The sequence below is a fragment of the Gopherus flavomarginatus genome, chromosome 1 (genome assembly GCF_025201925.1).
Source record: "Gopherus flavomarginatus isolate rGopFla2 chromosome 1, rGopFla2.mat.asm, whole genome shotgun sequence".
Taxonomy (NCBI): domain Eukaryota; kingdom Metazoa; phylum Chordata; order Testudines; family Testudinidae; genus Gopherus; species Gopherus flavomarginatus.
In genome coordinates, this window is record NC_066617.1 from 373,135,178 (window position 1) to 373,150,648 (window position 15,471).

Sequence of the window (15,471 nt, forward strand, 5' to 3'; positions counted from 1 at the left end):
ACTCTCATCCTGACCATATCCTTAGGATGGGTCACCGTGTTCCTCTTATCTTTAGGGAATGTGCTGATATCGAGGTGTTCTGGTATCACCCTTCTGGAATGTGTTTACGTGAGTGCTCTGTGCCCAGCACCTCTTAGAAATGTGTGGTTTTCAAATATCAGCCCTGTGCTTGCCAGATTCTGTGAGCAGGGCCTGTCTCTAGCTCACAGCCTAATTTTGCTTTATACCAAGGCTTTAATTATTTTAGCCCAGGCCTCACACCTCATACTAGACCTCTGACACAAGGGCTTATGCCTCAGGCTCTCTTCCTTCTGCAGTTCCGCAGCACAAACGTGTTTCTGGATTTACGGTCCCACATGACAGGCAGCTGTCACACAGTGAAGTTTTTGATGGTACCTCTGATTCTTTCAACAAACGCAGTCCAGTCCTAGCTGACACTGGAGTTCTCACTGATTTTCTCTTTTGCTGTTAGTTACAGGAAACTGAATAGAAGATCCAAGTGAAGGTACATGATGACAGCTGACAATCACACTGGTTTTTACCCTGTAACTTACATCCTGACCGGTATCCCGGGTACGGAGGAGTCTCATTTCTGGATGGCCATCCCGTTCTGTCTGATGTACGTTGTGACACTTTTTGGAAACTCTCTCCTACTATTCATCATACTAACAGAACGAAGCCTCCATGAGCCCATGTATCTATTCGTGTCCATGCTGGCTGCTGGTGATCTGCTGTTATCTACCACTACGGTGCCCAAGATGCTGGCTCTATTCTGGTTTAGAGCAGGGGAAATTTCTTTTGCTGCCTGCCTGACCCAGATGTTCTTCATCCATGTCAGTTTTCTGGCCGAGTCGGCCATCCTGCTGGCCATGGCGTTTGATCGATACATTGCCATCTGCGACCCCCTGAGATACACCATCATACTAACCAAGTCTGTGATCGGGAAGATGGGGCTGGCAATTGTAACAAGAAGTTTCTGTTTCATTTTCCCTCTCATCTTTCTCGTGAAGCAGCTGAAGTTCTGCAGAACCAACCTCCTGCCTCACACCTATTGTAACTACATGGTCATAGCCCGGCTGGCCTGTGATGACATCACAGTCAGCCTCTGGTATGGCGTAGCCATGGCTATTTTAGTAATTGGTTCAGATATTGTGCTCATTGCTGTATCATATGGGTTGATCCTCAGGGCCGTCTTCCTGCTCCCCTCCAAGGAAGCCCGGCTCAAGGCTCTCCGCACCTGCGGCTCCCATGTCGGTGTCATACTGATGTTCTACATCCCATCTGTTTTCTTCTATTATGCACATCTATTTGGGCACATCATCCCAGGTTATATTCTCATCCTACTGGCCAACCTCTATGTGCTCATTCCCCCCATGTTAAACCCCATCGTTTATGGGGTGACAACAAAAGAGATTCTGAAACGGGTGATCAATGTGTTTCATCGGTGGTGCAGGAGAAGTTCCCTGCTGAGCTAAATCAGGACACAGAAAATGCTCTGGGACTTGGAAATTAAACCCAAGTTTTCATTGGAACTATAGGGATGTGTTTATTATGTATTTCCAGTGCGTAAGGTCGAAAGCTGGTCTCTCTCGTCTACAGAATTTGGGTCCAATGAAAGCTATTTCCTCTCCCAGTTTGTCTCTCTAATATCCTGGGACACACATGGCTGCAACAGCACAGCGCCCTGCCACGGAAAACAGCCTGATGGAGTGAGTCTTGTTCTAGGTTGAAGGGAAACAATGAAAGAATGCACAAAGGTAAAATTACTTTGTGACAGAGCATGGTGTGTGCTCCTCTGTGACAAGCTGTATCCGAGTTGCATTCTTAATGGCCAAGGAGAGCAGCAACCAAGGGTGACGTGCCATACAGTCATGGGAAGTGCCCTGTGCTGCACATTGGGAGATGGGAGCTCTAGTGTTCATTCTGGCACTGACCTGCTGTGTCACCTTGGGAGATTTTCTTTCCTCCTCAGTTTCCTCATTGGCAAAGTGAGCACACTTTGGGGCCAGCATGGAAGTCAGGAACAGATCTCCTCAGGGAGACAGGGCAGGGATTTCATGGTTCTCCTCTGCACAGCCCAGAACCCTAGCAGAGGTGGCTTTGACTGTGTCATCATGGGACTCCTTTATCTGGAGATCCACCCTAAGAGGACATGGCTCAGGCAGCAAAAAACCCCCTATACCACCCCATGGCAAGCATGGTGATTCAGTGTTTAAGCAGGCCCTAGAATTTCAACTCGTCACCCCTATATTCAGCCCAATAACTTGTGTTTGGTTAAGGCACAACCCACAAAGATATCAGAACGCCTGAATCCTTCTCAGGGTCACAGCTTTGCTCGCCTCAGTCCCCCATTCTGTAGCCAAGGCCTGCGTCCCATGGACCTTGTATTTTGCTGCCTTATGGATCATTTCGCGTGGATGGGTCCAGCTTACCCAGGCTGATTTCACGCTCTTCCCCACACAGATGGCTCTGTGGGACTGACCGAGTGGGAGAGAGGTCAGGAGGTGCTGTGGCCTAGTGCACTGGGTGAGGGACTTATTTGCATGTGCTCTCTGGTGCACTGACCATGGGAGACAGAGAGAGGAAAATCTTGTGTGTGTGAGTAGCTGTGTCTTACCCCCTCCTAGTGGAAAGTTTTGCCACTGAGGGTAATGTGATGAGTCTTGTGTAACCATCTGCTAGTGCCACAAAAATGCTGCGAGAAACTGTTCCTGTTTTTATTCCCACCTTCCATTCCTGGAGCTTTGGAGTAGAAATGTCTCACAGGAACATAAAAATGACATCAACTGGGTCAGACAAATGGTCCATCTAGCCCAGTGTCCTGTCTTCCGACAGTGACAAATGCCAGGTGCTTCGGGGGAGTGAGCAGAACAGGGCAACCATTGTGTGATCCATCCCCTGTCTTCCCATCCCTGCTTCTGAGGGACAGAGATTTTCGGACACCAGCGGGGTGTTTTAACTATGTCCTTCCACTATGTAAGTTTGAGAACGGGTCTCTCTCGCCAACATAATTTGGGTCCAGTGAAATCTATTTCCTCCTCACCTTGTCTCTCTAATATCCTGGGACACATATGGCTACAACAACACAGCTCACTTCCATACAAAGCAACCAGACTGAATGAGTCTCTGTTCTAAGATTAAGGGAAACTACAAAACAAGAAAGCACATATGTATACACACCATGAGAGAGTGAGAGCACGGTGTGTGCATCTCTTCTGTGACAAGCTGCATCCGAGCTGCACTCTTAATGGCAATGGAAAGCAGCAGCCAAGCGGGACATGTCATACACCAACGGGAAGTGCACTGTGCTGCACATTGGGAGATGGGGGCTCTAGTCTTCTTTCTGCCTCCAACCTGCTGTGTCATCTTGGGAGAGCTTCTTTGCTCCTTACTTTCCTCTGTGGCAAAGTGAGCACACTTTGGGACCAGCATGGAAGTCAGGAGCAAGTCTTCTCAGGGAGACAGTGCAGTGATTTCATGGCCCCCCTCCGCACAGTCCAGAACTGGAGCAAGGGTGGCTTTGGCTATGCCATCATGGGCCTCCTCGACCTGGAGATACACCCCATGAGGACGTGACTAGGGCAGCACAGACCCCAGCACAGCACCCCATAGAAAAAATGTTTAAGGCCAGAAGGAACCACAGTCTGACCTCCTGTATAACACAGGCCCTAGAATTACACCCAGTCACCCAAGTATTGAACCTAATAACTTTATTTTTGTTACAGCACCTTCCACATAGAGATGCAAACTCCTAAGTCCCTGTCAGGGTCACTGCTTTCTATCCACCTTATAGTCCAGTCATCCAGTCCATACTTCTTTAACTTGCTGCAAGAATACTGTGGGAGACTATTATCAAAAACTTTGCTAAAGTCAAGATATATCCCATCTAGCACTTTCCCTATATCCACAGAGCCAGTTGTCCCATCAGAGAAGGCCATCAGGTTGGTCAGGCATGACTTCCCCTTGGTGAATCCATGTTGACTGTTCCTGATCACCTTCCTGTTAGGATATAGATATTCAGGCCTGTCTGCAAAGGCCTACACTTTAAGAATGTAGGGGTATTCTTATCACTCAGCTAGTTATAGAGGTATAAAAGAAAGAATCAAAGATCACTGTCTGTGTAATGGCCTTCTCTTACTGTGACAGGCTAAGGCCTGGTTCTTCAGCTAAACAGCAGAGGCAGCCATAAGCTGGGAAGTGTATGGTCACATCCTCACATTCCAAACTAGTCACATTGAAATAAGGTGCTATTGGGGTATTAGGAATATAACCCCGTGCTGATATTCCATCACCTCCAGAGAAAGAGAAGAGCCTAGAAGAGGTAAAAGGAAACTTAGTTTAATAACATCCTGTCTGGCAAGAACTCACTTATCAATAGATACAGCTGGAAAACCCTTATGTCTATGTAGATGTGGTTGTGAAACACTCACTTTTGTATTGTTTTGTATGTTTCTTTGCATGGTCTCTGTCTGGTTCTGTGATTGTTTCTATCTGCTGTATAATTAGTTTTGTTGAGTGTAAACCAATGAAGGTGATGGGATATAATTGGTTAAATAACCATGTTACAATATGTTAGGATTGGTTAGTTAAATTTCAGAAAAATGATTGGTTAAGGTATAGCTAAGCAGAACTCAGGTTTTACTATATAGTCTGCAGTCAATCAGAAACGGGAGGGAAATGGGAACAGGGCCTGGAGATGGGGGAATTAAAATCATGTTTTGCTAAAGGGGGAAATGGGAACAGGGGATGGGAACAGAAACAGGGACACAGACAAGGCTCTGTGGTGTCAGAGCTGGGAAGGGAGATACTAAGGAAGGAAAGTGGAATCATACTTGCTGGACGTTCACTCCAATAAACATCAAATTGTTTATGCCTTTGGCCTTTGGGTATTGTTGCTCTCTGTTCATGCGAGAAGGACCAGAGAAGTGGGAGGGTGAAGGAATAATCCCCTTAACACTTCCTCTCCTCCCAGTGCTTCAAAATGGATTCCTTGAGAATTTGTTTCAGGATTTTGCCGTGGACTGAAGTGAGGCTGACCGGTCTGTAGTTCCCCAGGTTTTCTTCCTTCTCTTTTTTAAATATGGGCACTATATTTGCCTTTTTCCAATCTTCCGGGACCTCCCTCGATCTCCACATATTTTCATAGATAATGGCCAATGGCTCTGCGATCGCATCAGCAAACTCCCTAAGCACCCGTGGATACATTAGGTCTGGATCCATGGACCTGTGCATGTCCAGCTTTTCTAAATAGTCCTTACCCTGTTCTTTCATCAGTGAGGGCCGCTCACTTCTTCCCCAAACTGTGTTGCCCAGTGCAACAGTCGGGGAGCTTTTGAGCACTTCAGCTTTTTCCACATCTTCTGTCACTATTTTGCCTCTCCAATTCAGTTAGAGATACCCAACTGTTTTGGCTAATAGCCATTGATGGATCACTCCTCCATAGACTGATCTATTTGTTTTTTTCCCCAGTTATACATCTGTCTAGTTCCTTTTTGAATGCAGTTGTACTTTTGGTCATCACTACATTCCCCTTGCAATGAGTTCCACAGGTTACATTTGTGTTGCTGGAACAGTCAATAGCAATAGTTACACACCTGGATTCCCACCCCCTAGGCATTGATGCAGCACAAGAGGGAAACTGAGGCACACAGGGTATTCAAACTGTGAGACTCAGAGAGGCTCGCATATAACATAATAACTTCGTAACAGTCATGTGCTAGTGTCTAAGAGCCCTGTAGACTGATGTTCAAGACCTGTGGCCCCTGACACCCAGACAGTAATGGAGGCAGAGTCAAACAGGTCCATCGCAGCCTTCTTTCTTGGTGCCCTTTACTATTGCTGCCGATCAAGTCTAGACTGAGAAGACAAATTCTCTGACTCTGCCCCTCACTGGCACAAGCGATCAGGGCAGTCGACCTGACCTTGAACACCAAGGGGACATTACCCAGTGATAATCCCAGATGTGTAGGGCTGGAAGAGACCTCATGGATCATCTAGTCTTGTCCCCTACGGTCCAGGCAAACATTTTCCTAAGTGGCTGCTGATTTAAAGGGTTTCAGGTTTGGACATCGGGGCACCAGAATGAAGGGGGTCCAAGGTCCTTGGCCCCATCACTGAAAAAAGTTGGAGGATTAAGCCCTCCCAATGCTTATAGTCAGAATGGGGAGTGACGAGGGTGGGAGTCTGTGATGTTATTGATATAAACTGGGACCATATAGAACATGGGTTGCAACCAAGGTCCTGTAGTGGTTCCAGATCTTGTGTAAAGGGGGTCATATAAGGTATCTAAGACCAGGTTATGGGTTACTGATTATGATTATGCTGTCTGTGTGTGTGTATCATTTTGTAGTTGAAGTTATGAGTATTGGCTCTATACTGTTTGTATTTCAAATTGGTGCTGTAGTTCTGGGAATCATCCCAGACAAGTTGGTGTTAGCTCTGCCTCACCTGCTTGACGGCCCATTAAGGACCATCAGCTACACAATTGACTCATGGAGAGGAGGCAGATACGCCTTGTAACTCAGCAGGGTGTGCAGGGATTTGCCCAGGTGACTGCAGACTCCATTTTGCTGTAATTTTCCACAATAAGAACAGAGAGGTGTTCTTACCCCTGAAAGAGCCTATATAAGGTTGATGCCTCATCTCCATCTTGTCTTCAATCCTGCTTCCTACCTCTGGAGGGACTTTGCTACAAACTGAAGCTCTACACAAGGAACTGATGACCCATCCCAGCGGGGGATGTTCTCCAGGTAGACTAGATTTGAACCTGCAGTTTACTCCATCATTGGTACAAACCTGAACTAAGAACTTTGCCATTACTGTATGGAATTGATTCCATTTAACCAATTCTAGCTCTCATCTCTGCCTTTTTCCCTTTATGAATAACCCTTTAGATTTTAGATTCTAAAGGATTGGCAACAACATGATTTGTGGGTAAGATCTGATGTGTATATTGACCTGAGTCTGGGGCTTGGTCCTTTGGGATCGAGAGAACCTTTTTCTTTTACTGAGGTGTTGGTTTTCATAACCGTTCATCCCAGTGGCACTGGTGGTGATACCGGGAGACTGGAGTGTCTAAGGAAATTGCTTGTGCGACTTGTGGTTAGCCAATGGAGTGAAAACGAAATCATTTTTGTCTGGCTGGTTTGGTTTGCCTTAGCGGTGGAAAAACCCCAGCTTAGGTCTGTAACTTCCCTGTTTAAGCAATTGGTCCTGAATTGGCACTCTCAGTTGGGTCCCACCAGAACTGTATTGTCACAGGGTGGAGAGGAGTGAATGGGGGCTCGGGGAGAAGGAGTGAGATGGGGCCTCAGGGGAAGGGGCTGTGTGAGGGTGGGGTCTCATGGGGAGGGGTGGTGCAGGCAGCGGCTTGGGGAGAAGGGGTGAGGTGCGTTTTCAGAGGCAGAGGCGGGGCAAGTCTGGGCCTTGGGGAAAGGGGCAGTGCGGAGGCGCAGGCCACATTTCAGGCACCGGTGCCCCTTCCCCACAGCTTTGGGAGCTACCAACACTCCTGTTTGGATGCTGAGTTCAGTCATTCATGCTCTGACCTTTCACAGCTGCTGAGCACCTGCCACTCCAGTGGCAGAGTGGGAGCTGTGAGAGCTCAGCACCTCTTGAAATCTAGGCTGAGGTGTGTCCCAGGGTGGGTGCTGCAGCAGGTCAACTCTGCACCTTGGTAGAGGAACATGGGAATCACCAGATTGGATGAGAGCCGGGTCCATTGAGCCCAGTAGCCAGTGGCCAACAGTGGCCAGCACTAGATGCTTCAGAAGAAGCTGTGAGAATCTCTCATGAGGGGATATGGGATAAACTTCCTATCACATCCTGCATCCCATCCTTATCTCTAACAGAGATTGGCTGAAACCCCAAGACATGGGAGTCACTCTCCCTTCAAAAATGTATGTTGTCATTAGGTCTGGTAATTCTGGGTATTTTTGAAAGATAAATGTCCAATCGCTTTTTGAATCTTTCCAAAGTTTTGTCCTCAACAAAATCCTGCAGCAGCTAGTTCCATAGTTTGCTTATTTGTTTTGTGGGAAAGTGTTTCCTTGTATTGGTTTTTATTTGCCACCTTTTACTTTCCTTGCATGTCCCTTGTTCTAGTGCTACGAGAGGAAGAGCAGCTCCAGATTTCCCCTCTCTCTACCACCTACCATCTTACATAAACACAGAGCGAAACAAGGTGGGGGAGGGGATATCTTTTATGGGACCAACTTCTGGTAGGGAGAGTGACACGCTTTCAAGCTGCATGGAACAGTTCTTCAGGTCTGGGAAAGGTACAGATCGTTTAGTGTGAGTAGTTTGCACCTATTCAAAGGGACCATTCAAAGAGATAAGGCTGACAGAAGTTGGTCCAGTGAAAGATATTCCCTCCCCCACCTTGTCTCTCTTATATCCTGGGACTGATGAAGCAACAGACACACACACACATATACAGGTTTTCGCAATGGTTGGACTAAGGCTTGGTCTACACTACGCGTTGAAACTGATTTTTGCAGCATTAAACCGATTTAACGCTGTACCCGTCCACACTACGAGGCCCTTTATATCAATATAAAGGGCTCTTTAAATCGGTTTCTGTACTCCTCCCCGACGAGAGGAATAGCGCTAAAATCAGTATTACCATATTGAATTAGGGTTAGTGTGGCCGCAAATCGACGGTATTGGCCTCCAGGCGGTATCCCACAGTGCATCACTGTGACCGCTCTGGACAGCAATTTGAACTCGGATGCAGTGGCCAAGTAAACAGGAAAAGCCCCGCAAAATTTTGATTTTCATTTCCTGTTTGCCCAGCATGGAGCTCTGATCAGCATGGGTGGCAATGCAGTCCCAAATCCAAAAAGAGCTCCAGCATGGACCGTACGGGAGATACTGAATCTGATCACTGTACGGGGAAACAAATCTGTTCTATCAAAGCTCCGTTACAGAAGATGAAATGCCAAAGCATTTGAAAAAAAAATCTACAGGCTACACAGTGCTGCGTGACAAGCATAACGGGAAGCCAGAGACTCAAATGGACGCTTGTGGAGGGAGGGAGGGGGTACTGAGGACTCCAGCTATCCCACAGTCCCCAGCAGTCTCCGAAAAGTATTTGCATTCTTGGCTGAGCTCCTAATGCTTGTAGGTTCAAACACATTATCCGGCATGGTTCAGGGAATAGCTCGTCAATTTGTTTCTCCCCCCACCCCCCCGTGAAAGAAAAAGGAAAGAAATCGTTTCTTGACTTCTTTCAATGTCACCCTATGTCTACTGAATGCTGCTGGTAGACGCGGTGCTGCAGCAGTGAAGAGCAGTATCTGCTCTTCTTCCTTCCCCAGTGGCAGATGGTGCAGTAGGACTGGTAACTGTCCTTCTTAGCAACCCTTGAGTGCTCCTGGCTGGCTTCAGGTGAGGCTGGCCAGGGGTGCCTGGGTGAAAATAGGAAGGATTCTCAGTCATTCCCAGTAGATGGTACAGAACAGCTGGTAACCTTCTTCATCATAGCAACTGGGGGCTGAGCTCCATCAGCCCCCTCCCTTTCCTGTGTAAAGAAAAGATTCTGTCCTGCCCGGACTGTCACAGCATCGGGAGGCTGCCTCCTCCTCCTTTTATCTCACTAACAAGTCACTGTTTCTTATTCCTGCATTCTTTATAACTTCATGACACAAATGGGGGGGACCCTGCCACGGTAGCCCAGGAAGGTTGGGGGAGGAGGGAAGCAATGGCTGGGGTTGTTGCAGGGGCACCCCCCGCTGTGAATGGTACGTAGCTCAACATTTCTGCGGGATCTGACACAGAACAGCAGTGCTCTCAGATACACTGGTTTTCTAGTACTCTTGCCCCAAATTCTAGGCAGGACTGACTCTATTTTTAGAAACCATAAAGGAGGGATTGACTCGGGGAGTCATTCCCAGTTTTGCTTTTGCGCCCCTGGCTGACCTCAGCCAGGAGCACCCATGATAGTAGCAGACAGCACAGAATGACAAATAGCCATCATCTCATTGCTAAATTGCACCAGAAGCAGCAGCAGCCGCCGCAGCCGCAGCAGACGGTACAGAACAACTGGTAACCATCTCTGCTATCATGCAAAAGCAAATGACTGCTGCTGTGTAGCGCTGGAGTACCACCTCTGTCCAGTACACATACGGTGACTGTAAAAAAAAAAGCTGAACGGGCTCCATGGTTGCCGTGCTATGGCTTCTGCCAGGGCAATCCAGGGAAAAAGGGTGCGAAATGATTGCCCGCCGTTGCTTTCCCGGAGGAAGGAATGACTGAAGACATTTACCCAGAACCACTCGCGACAATGATTTTTGCCCCATCAGCCACTGGACTCCAGAATTCTAAGGGGCGGGGGAGACTGCGGGAACTATGGGATAACTATGGAATACCTACCCACAGTGCAACACTCCGGAAATCGACGCTAGCCTCGGACCATGGATGCACACCACCGAATTAATGTGCTTAGTGTGGCCACGTGCACTCGACTTTATACTATCTGTTTTATAAAACTGGTTTATGTAAAATCGGAATAATCCCGTAGTGTAGACGTACTCTAAGTGAGACTAAAGGCAGCCTGTGTAAAAACGACTGTGAAGGTTCTTTTGGCTCCCAGGACTGTGAGTCACCCTGTTAACCCCTGACTCCAGGATCCAATTTTTCATGAGAACGTCCCCGCGCCAGGAGATGTCTCCTCCGTCAAAGGATCCAAATGGCCAGTCCCAACTTGGTGTTATCATGAAATAGTCGTTTGTCTCTGTTCATAGGCTGGGCAATCCTATCTGTTGGATGGTTTCTTTATTTACCTCCAAGTGGCGTTGACTGTACTTGTCTCTCATGGTTTTCCATTGATAATCTTCGGCTGGAGCAAGGCTAGAGAACTGAGCCTGGCATTACATCCCCAGCTAACCAGGGGGGAGTGATGATGCCTTCCTGGAATGGCCATCACAAAGACACACGGCCCTGGTGACTAACTTCTAATCCAAGTGCATAAAGCTCACTGTCAATAGCAATATGTTATTCCTTAACTATTACCCAGACATGCTTTTTGCAGTGGTTATGAAGCTTGACAAGTTAAAAGCTTTCTGCACACACCTTACATGCTACTCTTTAGGGGGAAATATTCCATAAGTCTTGTGTGTGGTGTAGTGAGTGTGTCAGGGCTGAAACAAGAGCTGTTTGCAAAGAACAAGGAACTCTTTGCCAGGGCCTCAGAGCCAAAAGGACATTTCTAAATAACGTACAAAAGGATAAACGATCAGATCAAACAAGTGAGAGGAGGAAAGGGTTAATTCTCTGCTGATCTTCTCCACCTGAGCCAGGCACAGAGGCAGGTCCCTGGGGCTCCATGCTGGCTCTGAGTCCCTGCTGGGATTCCCAGGGCAGCAGTAGAAATATCCCTGTAACTCAGCCCTGGTCAGTGCAGATTCCCTGCCGCCTCCCGGTCACAGGCAGAGATTCCTCCTCCCCTGCTGGGGCTGGAGCCTGGTGAGTCGTTTGCATGGAATGAATCTGTGAAGGGGCGAATGGAAACATGAAACCTAGGAAATGTTGAGCTGGGGTTGGCTAGAATGAGGGTGCGTAACTCTGACTGCAGGGGCAGGATGGGAGCCGGGCTCTGAGATACGCTCCTGTGACTGCGCTGAGGTTGGGTGTTGGGAAGAGGTCGCCGGGTTACCCTGATCCACTCCCCTGGACGTCACTGGGGGTCTTGCTGTTGAACTCAGTGGGCTTTGGACCGGGCCATTCTTGGTTACATCAGTTTTCAGAGTAAACCTAATTGGAAACTTTCTCAGGCCCTGTAACATTCCCAAGGCCTTCACTCAGGCAACACTTCCATGAAAATCAATAAGGACCCAGGACTGGGTCCATTCCATTTGGCAGGAATTAACTGGCTTAAAGCATCATAGCCATAAATGTACAAACTGTATAATCCAGGATCAACCGATTATAACGGCTCCTTTGATAATGATTGTGACGCGTTCCCCCTAGAGTACCATCTGAAACTGGGGTACCACTGAGCCCGCTGACTCCCCAGCCTGGGCTCCCTCTCACTCTGTACTGCTCTGACAAGCTGCAAAGCCCTCCTGCCTGCACTTTCACCAGCATTCACACAGGTAGAGAAACATCCAGCTGCAACTGTACACAGACTCTTTAACCACCAGCTGTCCAGGATAGGACCCCAGAGCAGTACCATCTTGAACTCCTCAAATCTGGGCAGTGTGTGTGTTTAATACCCGATAGGCCTCTCCAGGGGACGAATTCTATGAGCTTACGCTGTACAGTTCTCAGTGCAGGGTGAGACTGTAACATTTTGGGTTTACACTCCAGTGGTGGGTACAAATCTGGGAAGCTGGTGGTTAATTTGGCTGCAGCCTCTCTATTGTTGGTTCATGCAGCGGCTGGTCAGTGAGCCTGCGTGTAACTGCAGCTGGGTGTGTCCCTACGTGTATGGATGCTGGTGTAAGTGTAAGATCGGGAGCAGGTCTGCAGCTTGTAACAGCAGCACAGTGTGAGAGGGAGCAAAGACTGGTGGGTCAGAGGGCTCAGTGAAACCCCAGTTCGACCAGGCCCCCTGGGTGAACCCATCACGCTGTAACAAATGAAAGTCCAGTCCTAGCCGACACTCACCTTCTCACTGATTGTCTCTTTTGCTGTCAGTTCCTGGAAATTGAATAGAAGATCCAAATGATGGTGCATGATGCTAGCTGGCAATCACACATTTTTTTCCCCCGTGACCTACATCCTGACCGGCATCCCGGGTATGGAGGAGTCTCAGGTCTGGATCTCCAACCCCTTCTGTCTGATGTACATTGCAACACTTTTTGGGAACGCTCTCCTACTATTCATCATATTAACAGAACAAAGCCTCCATGAGCCTATGTATATATTTGTGTCCATGCTGGCTGCTGCTGATCTGCTGTTATCTACCACGGCAGTGCCCAAGATGCTGGCTGTCTTCTGGTTTAGAGCAGGGGAAATTTCTTTTGCTGCCTGCCTGATCCAGATGTTCTTCATCCATGTCAGTTTTATTTCCGAGTCGGCCATCCTGCTGGCCATGGCGTTTGATCGGTACGTTGCCATCTGCAACCCCCTGAGATACACTTCCATGCTAACCAAGTCTGTAATCGGGAAGATGGGGCTGGCAGTTGTCAAAAGAAGTTTCTGTGTCATTTTCCCCATCATCTTTCTCGTGAAGCAGCTGAAGTTCTGCAGAACCAACCTCCTGCCTCACACCTATTGTGACGTGGCCATAGCCCAGTTGGCCTGCGACGACATCACAGTCTATTTCTGATATGATATAGTCGTGGCTATTTTAGTAATTGGTTGGGATGCTGTGCTCATTGTTTTGTCTTATGGGCTGATCCTCAGGGCCGTTTTCCAGCTCCCATCGAAGGACTCCCGGCGCAAGGCTCTCCGCACCTGCAGTTCCCACCTCTGTCATACTGATGTTCTACACACCGGTCTTTTTCCTCATTTTTGCACATCGATTTGGGCACATCGTCCCAGGTTATATTCTCATCCTACTGGCCAACTTCTATGTGCTCATTCCCCCCATGTTAAACCCCATCATTTATGGGGTGACCAGAAAAGAGATCCTGAAATGGGTGATCAATGTGTTTCATTGGTGGTGCAGGGGAAGCTCCCTGCTGAGCTAAAGCAAGACACAGAAAATGCTTTGGGATTTCAAAATTAAACCCAAGTTTTCATTGGACCTGTAGGGATATTTTTATTATGTACTTCCACTGCGTAAGGCCGAAAGCTGGTCTCTCTCATCAACAGAATTTGGGTCCAATAAAAGCTATTTCTTCCCCCAGTTTGTCTCTCTAATATCCTGGGACACACATGACTGCAACAGCACAGCGCCCTGCCACAGAAAACAGCCAGACTGAGTGAGTCTTGATCTAAGTTGAAGGGAAACAACAAAACAAGTAAGCACAAAGGTAAAATGACTTTGTGAGAGCGAGAGCACGGTGTGTGCTCCTCTGTGACAAGCTGCATCCGAGCTGCACTCTTCATGGCCAAGGAAAGCAGCAGCCAAGGGGGACGTGCCATACAGCCATGGGAAGTGCACTGTGCTGCACACTGTTCGTTCTGCCACTGACCTGCTGTGTCACCTTGAGAGAATTTCTTTCCTCCTCAATTTCCTCACTGGCAAATAAGCACGCTTTGGGGCATGCATGGTAGACAGGAGCAAGTCTCCTCAGGGAGACAGGGAAGGGATTTCATGGTCCTCCTCCACACAGCTCAGAACCTGAGCAGGGGTGGCTTTCACTGTGTCATCAGGTGATTCTTTTACCTGGAGATCCACCCTATGAGGACATGGCTTGGACAGGATACACCTCCCCCACACACCACCCCATGGCAAACGTGGTGATTCAGTGTTGAAGCAGGTCCTGGAATTTCATCTAGTCACTCCTGTATTCAGCCCAATAACTTATGTTTACAGTCCAATGGGGGGTATGAATCTGTTTGGCCAAGGCACCCCCGACAAAGATATGAGAACTCCTGAATCCTTCTCAGGGTCACAGCTTTGCCAGCCTCAGTTCTCCATTCCGTAGCCAAGGCCTGCGTCCCATGGACTTTGCATTTGCCTGCCTTATGGAACATTTCACGTGGATGGGCCCAGCTTCCCCAGGCTGATCTCATGCTCTTCCCACACAGGTTGCTTTGTGGGGCTGCCCTAGTGGGAGAGAGGTCAGGGGGTGCTGTGGCCTGGAGCACTGGGTGAGAGACTTATTTGTACATGCTCTCTGATGCACCGACCATGGGAGACAGAGAGAGGAGAAAAATGTGTGTGTGATTAGCTGTGTCTTACCCCCTGCTAGTGGAATGTTTTACCACTGAGGATAATGTGATGAGTCTTGTGTAACCATCTGCTAGTGCCACAAAAATGCTGCAGGAAATTGTTTCTGCTTTTATTCCCACCTTCCATTCCTGGAGCTTTGGAGTAGAAATGTTTCACAGGAACATACAAACGGCATATACTGGGTCAGACAAATGGTCCACCTAGCCCAGTGTCCTGTCTTCCGACAGTGACAAATGCCAGGTGCTTCAGGGGAGTGATCAGAACAGGGCAACCATTGTGTGATCCATCCCCTCTCTTCCCATCCGTGCTTCTGGTGGGCAGAGGTTTTGGGACACCAGCAGCATGGACTTGCATCCCTGTCCAGCTTGGCTAATAGCCATTGAAGGATTTATCCACCACCAACTTATCTAAGTCTTTTTCAATCCTTTCCCATCACAACATCCCCTGGCAGTGAGTTCCATAGGTTAGCTCTGTGTTCCATTATAAAACATACATTCTCTTTTTTGTATTAAATTTGCTGCCCTGGTTTTTGCATTGTGTGAAAAAGGAAATAACATTTCTCTATTCACTTTCTCTGCACCAGTCATGATATTATAGACCTCTGTCATATCTGCCCTTAGTTGTCTCTTTTCTAAGTTGAATGGTCCAAGTCTTTTTAGTCTCTCCTCATATGAAAGCCATTCCAT

At 48.0% G+C, this 15,471-nt stretch overlaps 1 protein-coding gene across 1 annotated transcript; it reads left to right on the forward strand.

Annotated features, from left to right (window-relative positions):
- Window positions 1-509: 509 nt before the first annotated feature.
- Window positions 510-1,475, forward strand: LOC127047733 (olfactory receptor 52B2-like). Its single transcript, XM_050946423.1, has one exon. The coding sequence runs from the start codon at window positions 510-512 to the stop codon at window positions 1,473-1,475; it is 966 nt and encodes a 321-aa protein (XP_050802380.1).
- Window positions 1,476-15,471: the final 13,996 nt, after the last annotated feature.

Bases quoted from the DNA above. Each gene is read 5' to 3' on its own strand.
- LOC127047733 (XM_050946423.1), top strand. From the start codon at position 510: ATGATGACAGCTGACAATCACACTGGTTTTTACCCTGTAACTTACATC.